The sequence below is a fragment of the Octodon degus genome, unplaced genomic scaffold, assembly GCF_000260255.1.
Source record: "Octodon degus isolate 3935 unplaced genomic scaffold, OctDeg1.0 scaffold00027, whole genome shotgun sequence".
Classification (NCBI taxonomy): Eukaryota; Metazoa; Chordata; class Mammalia; order Rodentia; family Octodontidae; genus Octodon; species Octodon degus.
In genome coordinates, this window is record NW_004524603.1 from 6256839 (window position 1) to 6277016 (window position 20178).

Genomic DNA, 20178 nt, shown 5'->3' on the forward strand with positions numbered 1-20178 from the left:
AGCAGACCCGTCTGGGGAGAAAACCTGGGGTGGGTAACACTGCCCACCAGGGGTCCAGATTCCCTCATTTTTGGGGGGGACTGATGGGTGATAAATGGAGAGATAGACACTTGGAGGACAGGGAACGCCTCCTTCAATCCTATCCAGGCAGGAATCCCGGCTCCAGCACAGCCCGAGGCCCGAGGAGGCACCAGAGCCCTCACCAGGCCAGAGTGGGGCATTTCGATTTCTCTGTTTCTCACCAACAGTTAACCTTTCTAACACACCGACTGCTTCTGTTCGGGAGTGTTAGGAGATCTATTTGCATTTCTTCTTCCTAGAACTTGGTATTTTCTACTTGATTCTTGGATGCAGAGGCATAGAACAGAATTGTAGGAACAGTTTGGAAACTCCGACCACTTAGGTGGGCTGGGAGGCAGAGGCAGCCCTGGGATGGGGGTGCCCTGGGATGGGGGTGCCCAGGAGGGTAGGAGGGCAGGGGTCCTGATGTGGTTTGTCATGCTGGAAATCGCCCCTGTGGGCGTGTTGGGGTCCCAGCCCTGACCTCAGAACTAGGTGGGCCCTGGCAGGGAGGGGTTGGGGTCCAGCCCCAAGGTGCTAAAGGTCATTGTGGGCCAGGCCTGACCTCCATCCCAGAGCAAGCTGAGGCCCAGACGCGTTGTCAGCAGCAGGAAGAGTCCAGCATGGCGAAGGCTCAAGCCAGGGCCAGTGTAGACCTTGGGGGGCCTTACGGCCACCCCATTCACTGTCACTGCCCTGCCTGAGGAGGAAGAGAGGCACTTGAGGGAGAGGCCTCCTGGGTCCAGCGAGTTCCTCCTAGCCCCTCCCCCAGACTCTTTGCTTCTCGACTTCTGAGGTCTTGGGCAGGCCATCAGATTTTCTGGGCCTTGACTTCTGGAGCCTTTAAGCATTATAATTTCCCAATAGGAGAGCCACGAGCCCTACCACACTAAGGAAGGCCTGCTCCCCAGCACTCTGCCCTGTGGTGCCTCCCACCCTCAGCCTGTCACCAGCCACCTCTGAGCATGTGCACAACGGTGCTCTCCAGATGCACGGCCAGGGCCTTGGTGCAGGTGAGGCCGCTGGCCCCACAGGGCAGGTTCCGAGCAGAGATGCTGAAGCGGCCGCCAGCCTCTCGCACCAGCAGGTACTCACAGGCCCCGGGGAAGGTGAGGGACAGCCCATCGAATGTCACATAGTGGGGGGCGCCTGATGCCTGGCACCGCCCACTGCACTGCTGGCCTGTGCAGTGCCATTGCCGGCCCTGACACACACTGTGAGCAAGGGACAGGGACAGAGTCACTGAGGACAGGCACTTGGGAGCTCACATGGGGGGGGGCACAGCCAATCTAGGTTCAGCAACTGTGCCTAGGCCCTCAGCATGGGGGACCCAGGCCATCTGGATGTCGGTCCCCTCCAGCCACCCAACCCTTTCTAGCAGAGGGCAGCATGGCCTTTAGGGAGCCAGGTGATCACAGGTCAGGTTACAGGTCACAGGAGCGGGCATACCAAGTGTTGCAGTCCTCCTGGATGGTGGCATTAGGCGGGTACCACTGCCCACTGTGATGGCAGGGACAGAGGTCAGGAGGCACACAGTGTTCGTCCTGGGCAGAGGAGATGCTGTTTGAGGCAGTGGGGAGCAGGGCAGTGCCCTGGAGTAAAGAGGGCTGCCCCACACAGCCCTCCATAGGCTCACCAGCAGCACGGTGCCCGGGGGACAGACACAGCCATCAGTGCTGCCCGAAGGACAGGAATGGCTGGCATTAGGGCTGTCACAGGTGAGGAGGCAGGCATTGGGGGCATAGATAAGCTCCTGGGGACAGAAGGCCCGCTGCGGGGGACAGTGGTGAGCTGTGCAGTTCCAGAGGCCCCTCTCCTGGCAGACACTGCCAACGATGGAGGGAGTAAGAGCCAGGCCCAGAGGCCTCTGCTCTGAGCCCCGCTCTGCCCTGGCAAGTGGCTGAGGAGCCCGGAAGCTCACCCCTACGCATCACCCCCAAGGCCCAAGCCAGCAGTGCAGGGCGTCAGCCTGCGCCAGCAACCCCCAGGCCTGGGACAGGACAGTCACTCCAGCCCCAGTGGGACCATTCAGGGGCCTGGAGAAGGATGGAGGTATTGAATTCCCCATAGCCCCCCAAGGGAGGCGAGGGATCTCAGCGGAGCCCCACTCAACCGCCAAGCTCTGAGTCCTGGCCCTGCCTCTTCAGGTTTGGTCTTCTTGGCTTTATCCCTCAGCAACAAGCCAGCCAGCCTATCTGAGCACCAGGCTTCTCAACTGCAAATTGGGAACAACCTTCCCACCTCCAGCTCCATTAAGTTGTTGGAGTACATGCTTCTTGGGCCCCAAAGTGCCCCCCACGGAGGGGAAGGATCTGCTCCCCAACCTGTCGCTGTCACCCTGCAGCAGCACAGCCCAACTCATTCTCTTGTAAGACCCCTTCTTACCCCACATTCTTCCCCGTGGCCCCAAAATAGCCACCCTCACCAGTGGTTGCAGCCCTTCTGGGTGACACTGCCAGGGGTGTAACGATGGTCTCCGAGCTGGCAGAGGCACAAGCTGGGGGGCACGCACTGGCCCTCAGGGTCCCACAGCAACCCTGGGGGGCAGTTACAACCAGCCACACAGCTGCCCAGCTTGTTGCAGTCCTCTGGCTCCCCACAGTGGTGGCCACATGCTGGGGCACACTCCTGGTACTCCTGGCCACCGGGACATGGGACAGCTAGACAAGGGGACAAATGTAAATCAGAGATATGGCTACCCCCTTGGGCCCTATACCTCTGGTACTTCCATAAGAAAAGTCCTAAAATCCACCAAGGTCAGAGCCAGTCCCCTCAGACTCCTCCTAGAAGGGGAAAGGGGGAATGGCTGGTGGGGAGAGGTGGCTGGTGGGGAGAGAAGGCTGGGCTGAGGGACTCACGGCAGAGAGTCTGGTTCCTCCAGAGCAGCAGGACATCCTCCTGGGCACAGCGGCGCGCATAGGCAGAGAGCACTGGGCACAGGCAGTCCCTGCCTGAGGCACAGCCACACACAGCTGCCAAACAGCGCAGCTGGAAGGGCTCCCTGTCCACCAGCCTGTGGCATGCCTTTGGGAGAGAGGAAATGGGCCAGGTCTTCCTCCAGTGACTTCCCCTCAATCCTCTCAGTCCCCATCACTGCCTTCCTGTGCCCTGGAGTCTTCCCCTTCATCTGGCCCCTTAGCTGTATGGTGTGGGAAAGGCCACCCCAGCTACCTGGAAGGCTGGGCCGTGCAGGATGGCACAGGCCGCCTCCGCGAAGGTGAGGCGCTGGGAGTGGGTGCTGCAGGGGGAGAGCAGAGGGCTGTCCTCGGGAGGGCACCTGCTTCCACCTGCCACCTGGAACTTGCTAGCAAAGGCAGCAATGCTGGTCTCCACGTCCCCAGCTGGCGTCAGGAAGTCATCCTGCTGGTTCCGGGTGAAGGTGCCACATAGACCTTGCACCTGAGCCACAGAGAACACCTGGGATGGTCAAGGCCCACCGGGTCCCAGCCTCACCCAGCCCTTCACCCTCTCCTGGCACACCTGGTGGGCATAGCGGGGGTCCAACATGATGTAAGCTGCAGGGTCAGCCACGCCCCAGAGGACCCGGGCCCCAGGCCAACGCAGCAGCAGGAAGGTAGAAGAGGCTTGGGAGACACTGAGGCCTGCAGCGCCAGTCCAGGGCAAGCCCACATCTTGCCCATCCACCAGCACAGCTCCTGGAACAGGGGCCTGGCATGGGGTGGGCAGCAGGTGGGAGGGTGGGGCTGCAAAACGCAAGGGCTTGGGTGGGAGGCAGGAGGCTCTGGGTCAGACTGGGATCCGCAGAGCCCAGTGGAGACACCATCTCTGTGTGGCCCAAGGACTCAACTGGGTTGGGGAGGTGGGGGGACCATGGCTGAGACAGGCCTGCCTGGGCTAGCCATGCCCAAGGCCTCTTGGGCCCTCTTAACTGCATGACTTGTGCTGTCCCCAAAGACAGAGTGAAAGATGGCCTGGAAAATGTTCTTGGGACCGTGTGTCTCACTCAGAGATGGGAGAGTGGGGAGACTGAGGCCATGAATTTGGCTGCAGGCATTGTGCCAGGCAGTGTGGAGAACAGGTGCTGGAGGGTGCCTGAGTGTAAAGGGTGATGGGAAGGGACAGTGAGCGTGGCGGGCACCTGCAGGAGACAGAGCTGAGGCTACCTGAGTGTCTGAGCTGGATGTGGGTGTCCTCTAGGGAGACAGACAGCGCATGCAGGCAGCTCCCAGAGTCGCAGGCCCCATGCTCCAGCACCATCAGCAGCGGCTTCTGGCCGTGGTCCTAGGCAGATAGCAGGTACTCGGGCTCCCTGGGGAGGCCTCTGCTGGCCTCTCCTGACCTCCCCACCTCACCCACCTTGCCCACCTCGCTGCAGGCAGCAGCCACCCACACAGTGCTGAGCACTTCCCATCCAGCCAGACCTGAGGCAAGGGCTTGACCCTCACCGCAGGGCTGTGTGTACATGTGTGTGCAGGTGTCGTGCATGGGGAGGAATATGTGATCACATGACTGTGTGCCTGTATGTGCATGTGTGCGTAGGGTCGGGTAATTCCCCTTTCTACCTATGGACATGTATGTTCATCTCTACATGTATGACCCAGCCTTCTGGGGATGGCTGGTGGGAGGATGGACCCCTTGTCCCCTGGAGGTGACATGTGAAGTGGCCTGTGGCAAACCCAGCCCAGCCCCTCTATGGAAGAGGGCTATTTTGCTGCCTGGGCAGGGGTGGGAGACACTGTATCACCCTCCCTGGGCTTTTGCTTTGGGGCTGTGCATTGCACTTACTTATTTGGTTCATTTCTTACTGTCGCCTCTCCCAGGAGGGCCCTAACCTGTTGAGACCCCTTTCATGGAGTTTTTCCCCTGCTCACTTGCACCAGGATGTAGTGGCAGCCTGGACCACCTTGGAAGGAGAAGCTCCGCCCATCAAAGGTGAGGTAATGCCCGTCACCTTCTACTGCACATTCAGCAGGGCATGAGGCCTGGGCACAATGCCAGCGGCCATCCTGACACACACTGTGGACACATGGGGCGAGACAGGGCACTGTGGCATCTCCCCCAACCCAGATAGAGAGGCTGAGCTAGTCCCTTTCTTTCCTAGCACCTCCACCCCCACCTCTACCAGAAAGAAAAGAGGTTAAGGGCTGTCAATCATGTCAGGAGAGGTCACAGGTCCTCTGGGAGACCCTGAAGCTGGCACTGGGATCAGGCAGGCTTTGATCCCACCAGAATAAAGGGAGGGACCCAAGGGGACCACAAGGCTGCCACCCCCAGCAAGGCTTGAGGACCCACCATAGGTTGCACTGCTGGTGCACAGTGTCGCCTGGGGCGTAGCGCTTGCGCCGGTGGTAGCAGGGGCAGTGGGCAGCAGGCACACAGTGGGTGCCATCCCAGAAGAGCCCAGGCGGGCATTCACAGCCGCTGACACACTCTTCCCCACAGGGCCCCTCCTCACCCTGGCCAACCATGGAGCAGCTTGCAGTGCAGGACGAGATGCAGTCGGAGTAGAGCTGGCCTCCCGGGCACAGGCGCTCTGTGGGTACAGGAGTGGACCCTGCAGAGCTGGAGACCATGGGATACAGCCCAAGGGCCACAGGGGGTGAAGGTGCCCTCAGGAAATAGGAGTTGCTCCAGAGCCCTTGGTCGTCCCACAAGGCGGGCAGGCAGGGCCATACCACAGAAGCCAGGCTTCCTCCAGTGCACGTGGATATGCCACCTGGCACAGGCCTGGGCATAGTTGCTGAAGGTGGCACACACAGCCTCCCTCCGGCCTGCTTGGTCACTGCCCACCACAGGTGCTGCACAGTAGGCGAAGAGGCAGGCCTTGTGGTACTCCTCCGGGAGAACCTGAAGTGAAAAGGTGGCAAAGCCTTCTTGTGGGCATCTCCCACCTATGGTTTTCATTCCGCCCTGGCTTAAAATCAAACAGATGAGTGCTGGAAAGAGCCTCAGAGATCACACATGACAGCCAGCTTGTCCCTAGAGACAAAGTCCAGGACAGGGAAGGGCTGGCCAGTGGCCAGTGCCATCTAGTGGCAGCTCCAGGTCGCCTAGTTGGCACCACTCTGACTTCCACTCCACCCATGTGAGGTTCCTTCCCTCTAGAGAGGGTCACCACCTCCATGCCACCCATACCTGGACATGACATTGGCTGAATGGACCCTCCAGCAGCTGGTGGCACACATCCTGGGCCTCAGCCCGCAGCTGGCCAGCCTCCACGCTGGCCTCTGCACCCTCTGTGGGGCTCTCACAGCCCTGGGCTGCCTCCACTGCATCTGGACACCCAGGCTGGGGACAAATGGAGCCAGGGATGAGTGAAGATGAAAATTTGTCACCACTGTCCACATTGTCAAACCCACCAGCTCCATCTTGGCTGTGCAAGGCAGTGAAGTGACAGGGCTGGTGGAGACAGGGGAGTTGCTACATCGGCCACAGGCAGAGGTTAGAGGAGGTAATGGACCAGAGCCAGTAGTGCCCGGCTCAGTGGGGGTGTCCCCGGATGGTCAGTTCACTGAAACATCACATAACTTCCTGTGGGATATGGGGTCTGCCCACCCTGCTCTCCAGGCCAGAAATGCAGGCTGGGGGAGCCAAAGACAGGCAAGTGGGGCCTTGGATGGCAGTCTCACCTCGGAGCCGGGGAGCCGCCAGGAATTCCCAAAGGTGGCGGCCAGCGCAGCCTGCCCCCCTCCTGGCTCCTGGAAGTCATCTGAGGGGATATGAAGCAGAGGGCTGCATCCGGGTCCTGCCTCTGCTCCCTCCCGCTGCCACCCCCAGGCCACAGCCCACCTACCCTCCAGCTGGCCATTATAGAGGCCACAGAGGCCCTGCGTCTGTCCCTGGAGCTCATGGTCCATGGAGACCCAGACCGAAGTGGACCTGTCCAGCCGCACAACAACCCCCAGGCCCCCGGACAGCACCAACCAGTCCCCCTGCCATTGCAGGCTTAGCCCTGGGAAGGGGCACAGTACGGTTTGTGTCTAGACGCCCCCAAAGCCTCACAGTCAAGGGCTTTTGCAGAAGCGACTGAACCTTCAGTGTGTGTGGTTACTAAATCAGTCCACTGATTGAGCTGGCATCCAACCTGGCGAGGATTAAGGGGCTGGTGCCATACCCGCCTTAGGGCAGGTGGCCCTAGGCATGCAACGTAGGGTCAGAGGGCAGCTTGTCTCACGCTTGCACTGCTCCTGCTGTCTTGGAAGCTGTTCCCTTGTGTGGCGGTCTCTGCCAACCACCCTACCTCAGAGGCAGCCGACTACACACAGAAACCCCACAAGCTGTGAGCTACATAAGCTCTGGGGGTCCCAGCTGGCGGGGGCCAGTCCCCCAGCACAGGCCCCCCACTGCCTGGGGCGGAGTTCTGGCTGCTCTGGAGAGCTCAGCCCTGGCTTCCTGAGGTGGGGCTTTGCATGCTCTTAAGAGAGTAAGCCACACGCCACACACACACACACACACACACACACACACACACGACACTAGACCTGCAGAGCACTATGCATGACACATACACCATACACACAACACTACACACACGCACCATATATACACACCATGCATAGAAATACACCGTGTAAACACATCACACACGTACACACAATACAATGTACACACATCACACAACACTATGTCACACACACTATCACACACCTCATACACACACACCACACATACCATTAACATCATACATACATAAACACATCACTATATACACATACCACACAATATACACGTAATACCATACACTCACACACCATACATACACACATGCCACACACACATGCAGAACACTATGCACACCCCATTCATGCACACCGTCACACACAAGTCACACACACAACACCACATATACACACACACCATACCACACACATATTATATACACAACATACACACACCTCACACTTCATACATATACACACCACATATACAAATACACATCATACACACTGCATGCAGAGAGCATATATACAAAAAGTACACACATACCACAAACACCACATAGAAATGTACATAGCACATATATCATGCATATACAAACATATCACACTATACACAGAACCACAACTCATATATACCACATATCACACACACACACACACACACACACACACACACACACCCTACTGCTGTGATTTCGGCTGGGGTAATACAGTTTGTGAGGTAGATGGGGAAATTGAGGCTCAGGAGAGTTAAGTAGTAGGACCCTCCTGAGGGCCCGCTTGGACCAGGCTGAGCCCTCTCCAGGGGCCTGCTATGGGCCGTGGTGGGGAGCAGCAGCTCTGACAGCTACTGCCCGCAGTGGGGAAGCCCTCCGGGAATAGGAAGATGCCCTCACCAGGGAGCAGCTGCGACTCCCCCTCGGGCACTAGCCTCCCCTGCACAGAGACAGCACCATCCTGGATCAGCACGTCCTCGGAGCCCATCATCACCCGGACCTAGGGAGGTCCACAGTGAAATGGGTCAAGGACCCTCCTTGCCTGAGTCCAGTCCACTCCCTGGGGCCACCCGCCTCACCAGCTGGCAGTGCCCAGGCTGGGAGCAGTGGCCTCCAGGCCTCAGGTGGACAGCCCAGGTGGAGTCAACAGCACCCGCCAGAAGGTAGGTGCAGCGGCCCAGGAAGTGGTAGTGACGCCCGTCGAAGGTGCGGTAGTGGAAGCCTGACCAGGTGGCACAGGTGGCTGAGGGCCGCTGCTGCTGGCTCCAGACCTGGCCCACAGCCCCTGCAAGCGGCTGCAGGAGAGTTGCAGAGGAAGCATCCCCTGGGCAAGACACATCACATCAGAGTGAGGCTCTGAGCCCAGGGGGAGGGCTGAGCTAGGGCACAGTGGGAGGCCTGTGGACAGGGCATGGATTGCAGTGGTGGTCAGGGAAGCAGGCAGGACCCCCAGAAATGCCCAGCGATCAAGGCTAGGGAGGTGCAGGATGACGGCTAGAATATGCTCTTCCAGAGCTGGGGCCTGCAGACCTACCTGGGAGGTGTTTGCTGTGGCAAAGGAGGCAGACCTGTGAGCTGCCATCCCGCCAGCTGTGTCCCCAGGGCCGGGCGCAGCACTCTTCTAAGCTTCCTGCTGAAGCATTAGCTGAGCCTGCCAGAGGCTCGCACTGCCATGTGGCAAAGCAGCGGCCATCAGGGCTGGCTTCAGCCAGAGCTGTGGTGGGTGGAGAGAATGAGGCAGGCCCAGGGGTCAGCCTAGGGACAACCTAGGGTTCTCAGCCTGACTGCCTCCCCTGGATCACAGATGGGGGTTTGAACCACAGATTCAGGTTTGCCTAGGATCCCAGCAGGGACGCCCCGCAATGCCTATGCTTACCATCAGTGCACTGTGTGCCCCCCCAGCCTGGGCAGCAAGCCCTCACCGTCCGGTTCTGGGTGACAGAATGGATTTCAGGGGGTCTGCACGCACCGAGCAGGAGGAAGCGGGGAGAGATGTTTGTGTTCAGCCCAGGGCCATCGCAGGGAAAGGCCTGTGCCACTTGGTCTGGTCAACTACTCTCTGAGAGTGGATTGGGGGATTGTGCGATTTATTTCCTCCTGCCTGTAACTTTCCCCAGTGCAAAGTGAGAGGCACTGAACCTTTTCCTGTTCTGCCCACTGTGGTGCCCTCAGTCACCACCCTGATCTCATACTCTCGGCCCTTCACCAAGTCTACCAGGCCCCACTTCCCAAACTCCTGCTTGTGCCACATCCTCCACCATCACAGGACGTCCGCTCAGCACCCCTTCCCTGCCCCACGGACATCCCTGTGAGGGCTCTGACCCTCACTCACTTGTAGATGGCACAGAGCCCAGGCGCTGGGGACCCGGTGAGCCCTGCACGGCCGCTCCTGGGCAGGTCCAGACGCCAGCCTAGGCGGCTATAATGGTAGAGGCTGGTGCAGAGCACCAGGTCCTCCCGACGGGGGGCTACTTCCTCCTTTGTGTGGACGGTCTCTGTCCACTCACACCACCGCCTGTCCAGGATAGAAGGCTACAGCTACTACCACACCTCCTCTGTCCTCAGGAAGCCGTCTGTGACCCCCACTTTACCCCTAAGAGCTCATTCCCCAGGGAGGTCCCTGAAACAGGCGGCTACAGTTGGGAAGAGAAGCCCAGGAAGGCAAGTCTGGTGCCACACAGGGTCCCGGGTGTCAGCCGGAGGATGTTAACTGGAAGGGTCCCGGTGGGCTGCTTACCCAGTAACCAGCGCCCACAGCATCCCAAAGAGGACGAGAAGCAACATGTGACCGAATCCCAGGCTACCCTCAGGGGACCTGAGGCTTGGGCTTGGGCAGCGCTGCCACAGTGAAGCAGAGAGGATGCCAGCCTGTCCAAGGCTGGGCCCTGGTAGTGGGGACGCTTTAGCCTGCCCTCACGCCCAAGGGCCACAGCTGCTCAGAACTGGATTGGACCTGCTGGCACCCTCCCCTCAGAGGCCAGCTGGAAACGGCCCCTTCTGCCCCTGCTCGTGTGTGTGTGTGTGTGTGTGTGTGTGTGTGTGTGTCTGCGATTCACTGGGGAACCAGCCAGGCACTGCGAACCTCTGGAGTTCCCACACATGCAGGTGCACTGCAAATTAATGTGGGCCTCTGGGCAGGGCACCTCCCTTTCTGGGCCTCTTCTGACCAGTAGAAACCTCAGGGACTTCCCAGGAACACAGATGGGACTCAGGGACTCCATGAGTTCTTAGAAATGTTGTGTGCATGTATTTTTCAGAAGACAGTTTCAAAATTTTATTAGATTCTCAAAGGCAGCCCCACCAAAACATTAAAAGTTACTGGGCTAAAATGGATGAAAATGACTTTTTTACGGCGTTCTCCCTGTTCTTGTCCTGTCTCCCCTGTCCCCTCTCCCACCAGGCCATGAACTCAGAAACTGAGGTCCAGGAGATCTGAAGGACAAGAGGACAGTGTGTGCCTCCACCTCTGTGGGACCTGACAGCTTAGGAAGGGTGATCGTGTGTGGCTGGCTGGTCCCTGTGAGAGCTTTGGAGGATCCCTGGTGTTCTGAATCAGGGCATCAGGGCTAAGGGTCAAAAGGACAGCATGAAGGTGGCATGGGAAACCTCCCCTCCCCCCCAGCTGAGCCGGATGGAATAATCCCAGTGTCCGGCTGAGAGGGGGCAATGGCAAGCTCCACTGCAGAATCCTGGTCACATCCTGGTTACCAGCAGAGCTCCGAGCACAGCAGGCTGGAATGTGGCCTGCGTGTCAAACTCGGACCCCGCCACCTCCTAAGCCTGGTGTCCCACAAAGCATGCCGTGAAGTCATCCAATCTGGGCAGTCAGAGCTGGTCTACCGTCCCCTCTTCTGGGCCCACCACAGGGCCGGGCCCAAACAAGGGTCCCAGGAAAGGGCCAAGGTCTGTCCTAGTCTCTGCTCTGCCAGCCTCATCCCACACTCACCCTTGGACATGCCCTCCTTCAGAGTCCCTCACGCAGGAGACCTGGGTCCCAAGTGACAAAGTCTGGCCCAGCGCATACAGGGGGGAGACACACTCTGCCCAGGGGCACCTGCAGTCTCCTGAGCAAGGGACTTGTAAGAGCTTACACAGCTGAGCCTGAAGGGACACACACACACACACACACACACACACACACACCTGCTTCTCTAGGCCCCCGAGCTTCTCCAGGTCACCCAGTCATAACACTTCTTACTCTAGCCACCCACAAAGGCTGAGAGACCATCTAGTGTGCCAGAGCTCCCTTGTGTCTTTGAGGCCAGCTCTGGGTCGCTGCGTCCACACTGCACAGTTGTCTCCATGGTAGTGATGAGTGCTTAGCCAACGCTGGGTCAGTCCACAGGTGCAGTCATTCCCTGCCTTCCCTTCGTCTCCCAGCTCTGGGCAGCGAGCTTCTCTCAGACTGGGAAGGAAGGCAAATCGCAGCCGCCCTTTCCCCTCCAGGGGTGGGCAGGAGGAAGTAGGCGCCCAGAGGAGTTTGCAGAAATATCTTGGGGAGGTGGCCCAGCAGAACTCGCCAGGGTTTAAACTGAGCGAGACAGGTCTGGGGCGTTTCAAGAGTGGGGTTGGGGTGGGGGTGGGGACAACGCCAAAGAGAAAGGGCTGAGGCTGTCTGTGGACTAGGTCAAGAAGAGCCAGACTGAGGGCTGAGAACCTAGCAGAACTCCGCGCCCAAGCCCCCAGGTGGCGCCCCCTCCCCACCCCGCGCCCCGCCCTCAGAGTGTCGACCTCTCACCCGCTCCCTGCCTCGAGGTCAGCCCTGCCTTCTCCTCTCCCAGGGGGGACCCAGCCCCACGCTTGTGGCTACTCAATTTCTACCCCAAGGGCCCAGCTCGCTCCTCTCCTTCCACCTCCCAGGGCTCCCTTCGCGGGTCTCGTATGGGATCTCGGTGGATCGAGCAGGTTCCGGGTGGGATCCGAGTGGACAGCGAGGTCACAGTCTCCCACACGACCGCCGACCCACCGCCACCGGCTGCGCTGTAGACGGCAGCGCGCACGCCCAAATCCCCTCTCCACGCGCGCCCCTCCCCACCAACGTCCCCCAACCACACACACACACACACACACACACACTCTCTCTCTCTCTCTCTCTCTCTCTCTCTCTCTCTCTCTCTCTCCCTGCGCGCTCCACCTTTCCCAGCTCCTCCCTCCAGCACCCTCCCCCCCCTTCTTCCCGTCGCCTCCCTACCCGGGCCTTGCGCCTCCCGACCACCACCTGCATACCTAGCGCCCGAGCGCCCTCCCGGGACCCTCACCCTTGAAGGCTCTGTCTCCCACTTCCGAGTGGGCGCCCAGCTCGGCTCCCTTGGTCCCCGCCTCCTCGGGCGCCGCCGCCCGGCCCCTCTCCGCCCCCCGCGTGCCCTCCTCCCCGCGAAGTTTCGGGCTGTCAGTCCGTCGGTCTCGGGCCGTCCGCACCGGGCAGCAGGCGGCAGGCGCCATTGTGCGCGGAGCCGCGGGTGCCTGGGTCCCCGCGGGCAGCTGCCGGGGACCTGCCAGGTAGGGGCCAGGTGCGGGGCAGGTGCGGGCCGAGGCTTCGCTGCCCCCCTCGGGCGCCCGGCCGGCGCGCAGGTGACAGACCAGGGAAAGGGACGGGGGGGTGGTGAGGGGTGGGAGGTCGAGGCGCGCGGGGGAGGGTCGCGGGGCAGGGCGAAGGGCCAGGGAGCCCAAGAAGGGAGGGACCCGGAGGTCCGAAGTGGAGAAGGGGTGCAAAAGGGAAGGAAGGCGGAAAAGCGGGGCGCGGGGTCGGGCCTCTCTGGAGGGGCGGGCGCCGACAGGTGACCGGAACCGGAGTGACTCTGGAGGACCCGCTTGGGGTGCAGGCGCGGTAGGGTCGGGTTTGGAGGAAAACTTGGGAGGGGGTAAGAAGTCCTCAGGGAGCAGAAATGGGCCCGGGGCCCGGGGCCCGGAGAGGGGGGTGTGCCGGGCAGAGAGGGGCTCCGAAGGGCGGCGGGGCTGCGAGGGCGAGGGCCGCGCGAGGTCACTGAGGGCCACAGGCTTGGGGACCGAGGGAGCAGGCTGGAAGGGGAGGGGAAGAGCGGTTCTAGGGATGGGTGGGGGGCGGTGAGTGAAGCTGGAAGGGGCGGCTGTGAAGAAGAAGGAGAGCCGCGAGGGGGGAAGGAGGACGCAGTGGGCAGAGGGGGAGGAGAGGAGAAGGAAGGGAAACCGGAGTGGGAGAAGGGAGGGGGAGGGGAAGAAAGGAAGGGGAGGGGACGGGAGGGGAAAGGACAAGGAGGGGAAGCGAGGGAGGGGAGGGGAAGCGGGGGAGGAGGGAGGTAGAAGAGAAGGGAAACCCAAGTGGGGGAGGAGAGAGGAGGAGGGGAGACTTGCTGGGAGGGGAGGGCGTGTGTCAGGGAGGAAGGAAAAGAGGAGGGGAAGGAAGGGAGAGAGTGCAGCTGGGGAGAGGGTGGCGGGGAGAGCCTCGGGCGGGGAAGGGCGCCGGCAGGGGGAGGGGAGCACGGAGCACAGCCGGGACCGCCTGCCGGGTGCAGAATGGGGGGCAGCAGCATGGAGGCCGACCCGTAGGGGCGGGGCAAGGGGAGGAGCTCCGGGCAGACGCCGGATTCAGTGGGGAGAGAGGGCGGAAGGCAGAGGGGGAGGGAGCGGGGAGGGGCAGAAGGAAGCCAGCCTGCAAGAGGGGGAGGGGAGCCTGCTGGGGGAAGGGCAGGGATCCTGCATAAGAGCTAGGGAGGAGACAGGAGACCGAGGTGGGCGGTGGGTGTGAGGTGGGTAGGGCGACACAGCCTGGGTGGGTGCCCCAGCCCAGGAAGTCTCATAGGGGGTGGTTTTGAGGTAGGGGGTTAGGAGGCAGAAGCTAGAGCCATGTCCCACTTTTAACAAGGAGGCTTCTCTAGAGCACCCCCAGCCCTAAAGAGACATTCACCTTCACCCTGGTTGGCTTCTATTTCACCAGCTCCTGCAGTGAGAGCTGAAGGACCCGCGGGATGAAGTTTCCCACCCCCTATCTACCCGATATCCCACCCTCCCCTCCCCTCCCCAGGGAATCACATGGTTCCTGCATTTCCCCAGGCAAGGACACTGGGGTGCCCCTGGGATGGTGCTGCTGATGGGCTAGGGCTGGCTCTGGGAGACCTGTGAGGTGCTTGAAGATGTGGCTTCTCAAGGCCTTAACTTTCCAAGGACCCGGCCCGCCCTTGTACCTGGGAACCCATCATAGGGCAGGGGTCCAGGGTGGAGCTGACAGGAAGAACGTGAACAAGCTGCCTCCTCTCCATAGGGTCTGTGGCCTGATCCCCAAAGAGGGGCTACTACTCCCTGTTGCCATGAGAGAGACCCTGGAGGCGCTCAGCTCCCTGGGTGAGTCAGTCCCTGCAGCTTGGAGGGGCCTTGGCATATGTAGGGCAGCATCCTTCTGGGTCCTGGGGGGTTGGAGTGCCTGGAACATGGGAGTTGTGTCTGTCTATGTAACCATGACCACGCAGAGAACCCTGGGATTTAAATGTGTTTCCCTTAGTCTATTGCTTCTTCCTCCCATCCTTAACTCCAAGGGGCTGAGTTGGTGCCAAACAGGCTACAGGTCTGTGCTGATAGCATGCTGTGTACTTTGCAAGCACCTCTGATTACCAGAGGTGATCACTAGTTCCCCACCTCTGATCACCAGTTCTGGGCGGCATGCTTTACTTGGACCCCTTTCTGCCTATGACAGGATTCTCTGTGGGACAGCCAGAGATGGCCCCCCAAAGTGAGCCCAGGGATGGGTCTCCTAATGCCCCAGGGCAGATGTCCTCTGCCAGGGAAGAGAGAACATTGAGCACGTGCTCAGGTAAGCCCAAGGGGACCAAGCAGGGCGCCACAGGGAGTAACCCTTTGGGTATTTATTCCTTTCTTTCACCGAGTAGTTATTGATCACCTAGTATGTGCCAGGTGCTAGACACTTGGAATATCTTGGTGACCAGAGATCTCTACCTTCAAGGGACTTAATCCTAGAGTGTACAGAATCAACCAACAATAAACGTAAAAATTAGAAGTTAGTGTTCCACAAATTGGGGACGGGGGACAAAGCACAGCAAGAGGTTGCAGGTTGGGGGAGATGCATCATAGGGTTCATTAGTGTGCTCAGAGCAGGCTGGATGGGGAAGATTTGGAAGAGGTGAGCAAGATAGCTAGGGGGACTTCCAGAGAGGGACTTTTGAGAGGGACTGCTTAAGACTGGGTGCCTAAGGCAAAAGCATGGGATCCTGAGCAATGATTTGCCTTGCAACTGGAGTCCATTTAGGGGATGAGGGGTCCACCTGGCTCCTGGGAAGCACAGATTAGCCTCAGGTAGGCAGCTACCTCAGAAGTGCCTCTCAGTTGAGGCTTCTCCAACGGGGGGCACACCCATAGAAAAGCACCCTTGCCCTGGGGGAGGGGGGCAGAGCCTTTCCCAGCTTTCCCCAGGGTATCTGGGCACTCAACCTGCAGGTATGAGGTGGGAACAAGTCCTGTGGGTGGGCTAGGAGTGGTGCTTATGGTGCTCCTGCTTCCCAGCACCAGCAGGGACCTTCATCTGCCTGTGATGCTTTCAGAGCCCTTGAGGTCCCTCTTCCCTCCCAGGACACGAGGTCCCTGGCACAGAGGAAGGTGCCCAGACTGAACAAGCCGAGGCTCCCTGCAGAGGAGGCCAGATGTGCACCCCACAGAAGGCTGAGCCCATGGGCTCCTGCTCTGGTGAGTGCTTGCTGCTGCATCCACTCTGGTGTCAGGCAAGGGCAACAGGGCTCTGCAGGCCCCAGAGCTGCTGTCTGATGAAGCAAGTCTGCCCCTTCCCCCAAAGACAGCCAATCTGGGCCCTACAGGCCAGCTCTTCTTCAGTGCCCAAAGCAAGTTCCCATTTGTAGGCAGCAGAACTGGAGAGCCACTCCCCAGAGCGAAAGCAGCCTGCCTCATACCCTGCTCTCGAGGGCCTAACTTGCCTCCTCATGCCCCCAACCTAAATGCTTGGCGCGGCCCACCCAAATCACATTGGCCCAAAGATAAAGGATGTAGATCAACCTTTGTACTGTCTCTCCCTGTCCTGAAAATCTCTCCTGATTCCAGCAGAACCGTGTAGTCACCCATATCTTCCAAATGAAGGGCCATCACTTCTCAGCCCCATCCTCACTTCCTTCCACTACCGCCATCCAAATCGCCTCTTGCCTGAGTGATATCGCTCCCCCAACACAACTCACTTAGTGATGACTGTGTACGAGCTATATTGGGCGTAGTGAAACCAGATTGGCCCTAGATCTGAACACTAGCTCTATGTTTAGAGTACCTGTGGCTCTGATAGGCTGGCTCCTTGCCAGGAGATGCTCTGTCTTCCCTGTGAACCTGGATGATAGTATTTTCATAGTTGTTGTGAAGGCTTATGACCATTGACAGACATTGGCTTTTTCTGTGTGTGTATGTGCAGTACTGAGGATTGAACTCAGGACCTTGCGCTTGCCAGGAAAGAGGAAAGTGCTTATTCTACTGAGCTATCTCCCCAGTCCTAGACATTGGTCTTTGATAAATAGTGATGATCCCCATTTTTATTTTTTATTGGACACAGACACATTTGTTAGACATAAAATCAGAACATAGGTATCTGCCCTCTAGAAGCTACAATCTAGGTGGATTAATACAAACAAGGGCAAAGAACTGAGAACTATATGAAATAGGTGTGAAAGTGTTCACAGGAAGTGCTACAGCTTTATGGTAAGAGATGTGTGTGTATCAGATTTGTGAGAAACACTGCTTTGTGCTGCGCCCTGATAGAGGTGCAGACTGCAGCCCCATAGTGGGGTGGATGTAGGATGGAAAGGCGTTCTAGGTTACAAGGATTTTGAAACAGAAAAAGTGCCAGGCACATGGCTGGGGTTGAGGGAACAGCATGGAAGGGAACGGTCACCTCTGGAGAAAGAAAGTTGGGTAGGTTTGGGTGGGCCTCATGCAGCTGGAACTTGCTTTGTCCTGTGGTGGGAGCTTTTGATGGTTCTTGAGAGGAGAGGCACATTGAAAATGCAAGCGACATCACAGTATGACGAACTTGTTTGGAGTCAAGTGGATTGGTAGAAGAAACTCAGATGAAGCCATAGCAATCTATGTGTAATGTAATCGAAGCTCAGCCTGTGATAGCCTTTTAGGGCCAAACAGAACTCAGGTTGTCCGCTTCAGTGTTTCTCAAGCCTTACTCTGGGAGCCTTAGAGAAAGAGAACAGGACCAGGCGTGGTGGTGTGTGCCTGTTATCCCAGCATTCTGGGAGGCTGAGACAAGAAGATGGCAAGTTCAAGACCAGCCTGGGCAATGTAGTGAGACCTGCTGGGATGTAGCTCAGTTGTAACATGTTTCCCCAGCATGTTCAAGGCCCTAAGTTTAACCCTCAGTGCAAAATAAGAGCATACAAGTGCCATAATAGATATCTTTAGTGAAAGCTTCCTAGGAAATGGGGTACAGGACCGACCCTGAACTCTGGCCACAGAGGGATGGAGCACAGCAGAAGCAGTGAAGGGGCAGTTTCTAAATCCTGTTGGGAGTAGGACGAAGGCTGCAGAGCCAGGGGACTTAACAGGCATCAGGAGAGGGAAGCCTTGACTACAGAGCGTGCAGGGAGGGCTTCTGGGAGACAGGCCCAGGAGGATCCATGCAAGCCTTAGATTTGGTCAAGTCCTGCAATGCGCAGTTGGGGGATGCGGGGTGGGAGTCAGGCTGCAGGGCTCAGGAAATGGAAGCAGTGGTCCTGTTGGCCAAAAACAACAACAAAAAACCATGGCGGTTTGGGCTTAATAGATGCTTCTTGTTTTGTCTCTTCAGGTGAGGAATGGATGATTCGGAAGGTGAAGGTGGAGGATGAGGATCAGGAAGCAGGAGAGGAGGTCGAATGGCCCCAGCATCTATCCTTACTTCCCAGTCCCTTTCCTGCGCCCGACCTGGGGCACCTGGCAGCTTCCTATAAACTGGAGCCCGGGGCCCCTGGGACATTGGGTGGGCTGGCGCTGCCGCTGCCGGGGTGGGTCCCTGAGAAGCCCTTTGGATGCGGAGAGTGCGAGCGGCGCTTCCGGGACCAGCTGACGCTGCGGCTGCACCAGAGGCTGCACCGCGGTGAGGGCCCATGTGCCTGCCCGGACTGCGGCCGCAGCTTCACGCAGCGCACGCACATGCTGCTGCACCAGCGCAGCCACCGCGGCGAGCGGCCCTTCCCTTGCTCCGAGTGCGACAAGCGCTTCAGCAAGAAGGCACACCTGACGCGCCATCTGCGCACGCACACGGGCGAGCGGCCCTACCCGTGCGCGGAGTGCGGCAAGCGCTTCAGCCAGAAGATACACCTGGGCTCGCACCAGAAGACCCACACCGGTGAGCGCCCCTTCCCCTGCACCGAGTGCGAGAAGCGCTTCCGCAAGAAGACGCACTTAATCCGGCACCAGCGCATCCACACCGGAGAGCGGCCGTACCAGTGCTCACAGTGTGCACGCAGCTTCACACACAAACAGCACCTGGTTCGCCATCAGAGGGTGCATGACGCTGCCGGCAGGGCCCGGCCCTGCCCCGAAGCGCCCACCTCGCTGCATTCTCCCTCTGCATCCCCTACACCGTCTCCGCCTGGGCCCAAGCCGTTGGCCTGCTCAGATTGTGGCTTGAGTTTTGGCTGGAAAAAGAACCTCACGACGAACCAGCGTCAGCACCGCAGCGAGGCTCACCCTTTTGGGTGCGATGAGTGTGCCCTGGGTGCCACCGCGGATCCCACCACCACCGAGCCGTTGCCCTGCGAGCCTGGCGGCCCAGGCTGCAGCCCAGGCCCAGGCCCTGAGGCGCCCCCGCATAGCGGCCCCGGCGAGCGCGCTTTCTTCTGCCCGGACTGTGGGCGTGGCTTCGCCCACGGGCAGCATCTGGCGCGGCATCGGCGCGTGCACACGGGCGAACGGCCCTTTGCCTGTGCGCAGTGCGGCCGTCGCTTTGGCTCGCGGCCCAATCTGGTCGCTCACTCCAGGGCTCACAGTGGTGCCAGGCCTTTTGCCTGCGCCCAGTGCGGCCGCCGCTTCAGCCGCAAGTCGCACCTGGGCCGCCATCAGGCGGTGCACACAGGCAGTCGCCCCCACTCTTGCTCCATCTGCGCCCGCAGCTTCAGCTCCAAGACCAACCTGGTCCGCCACCAGGCTATCCACACGGGCTCCCGCCCATTCTCCTGCTCGCAATGTGGCAAGAGCTTCAGCCGCAAGACCCACTTGGTGCGGCACCAGCGCATTCACGGCGAAGCTACTCTGCCACCCTCAGAGGGGGACCTGGCAGCTCCAGCCTGGCCTGCTCCCACCGAGGTGGCGCCGGCCCCACTCTTCTGAGCCTTTGCTCACCAGGATCCTTCTATTACGCAGCTTCAAGAACCTTGAGGCCCTGATACCTCATGGCCAGTCAGCGCTATGGCCTGGACTCCTGCGACCATTGTCCGTACCCCTGGTCTGAGCCGGGCCCACAAGGCATCCCCAGCCCCGATTTGGAAGTAGGCGTGGAGAAAGAACTCTTGCACTAGCCCCATGGACAGAGTGTGGCCTAGGCAGATGGGCTGAGAACTTGTAGCAGGAGGAAAAGAAAGGTTATCAGTGTTCTCAGTGTCATTAAAGTTCAAATCCCAGGTCCTGGGGTAGTTAAGGGAGGGAGGAAGTGGAAGGGCTGACTTTTCAACCCACTGTTCCGCCTCCATCCACAGGAAGTACTGCCTTCCCTCTCTCCTGGGCAAGTTAAATGGGGTGGCCTGCTACTCACTGGC

General features: G+C 59.4%; 2 protein-coding genes across 9 annotated transcripts in view; one reads left to right on the forward strand and one right to left on the reverse strand.

Moving 5' to 3' along the window:
• Sspo (SCO-spondin) overlaps positions 1–10240 on the reverse strand; it is a 51322-nt gene extending 41082 nt beyond the window's left edge. Inside the window, 21 exon segments of the mRNA XM_023712745.1 lie at positions 626–760; positions 1018–1274; positions 1510–1604; positions 1697–1886; positions 2486–2720; positions 2919–3084; positions 3232–3459; positions 3541–3716; positions 4185–4302; positions 4893–5037; positions 5314–5554; positions 5697–5868; positions 6157–6309; positions 6651–6730; positions 6815–6973; positions 8357–8456; positions 8536–8780; positions 8991–9170; positions 9333–9415; positions 9789–9971; positions 10194–10240. Coding sequence (XP_023568513.1) covers positions 626–760; positions 1018–1274; positions 1510–1604; positions 1697–1886; positions 2486–2720; positions 2919–3084; positions 3232–3459; positions 3541–3716; positions 4185–4302; positions 4893–5037; positions 5314–5554; positions 5697–5868; positions 6157–6309; positions 6651–6730; positions 6815–6973; positions 8357–8456; positions 8536–8780; positions 8991–9170; positions 9333–9415; positions 9789–9971; positions 10194–10240 — 3388 coding nt within the window.
• Positions 10241–11432: 1192 nt separating this feature from the next.
• Znf467 (zinc finger protein 467) lies at positions 11433–19844 on the forward strand. Of its 8 annotated transcripts, none has more exons than XM_023712800.1 (6): positions 11433–12082; positions 12687–12955; positions 14694–14773; positions 15123–15239; positions 16013–16126; positions 18231–19844. In XM_023712800.1, exons 3-6 carry the CDS (start codon positions 14740–14742, stop codon positions 19751–19753), a joined length of 1788 nt encoding a protein of 595 aa, XP_023568568.1. In that variant the 5' UTR covers positions 11433–12082; positions 12687–12955; positions 14694–14739; the 3' UTR covers positions 19754–19844. The 8 variants fall into 8 exon arrangements, with proteins under 8 accessions (XP_023568568.1, XP_023568567.1, XP_004629066.1 ...); XM_023712799.1 differs by lacking the exon at positions 11433–12082 and adding an exon at positions 14370–14485 and having other exon boundaries at positions 12641–12955; XM_004629009.2 differs by lacking the exon at positions 11433–12082 and having other exon boundaries at positions 12641–12955.
• Positions 19845–20178: the final 334 nt, after the last annotated feature.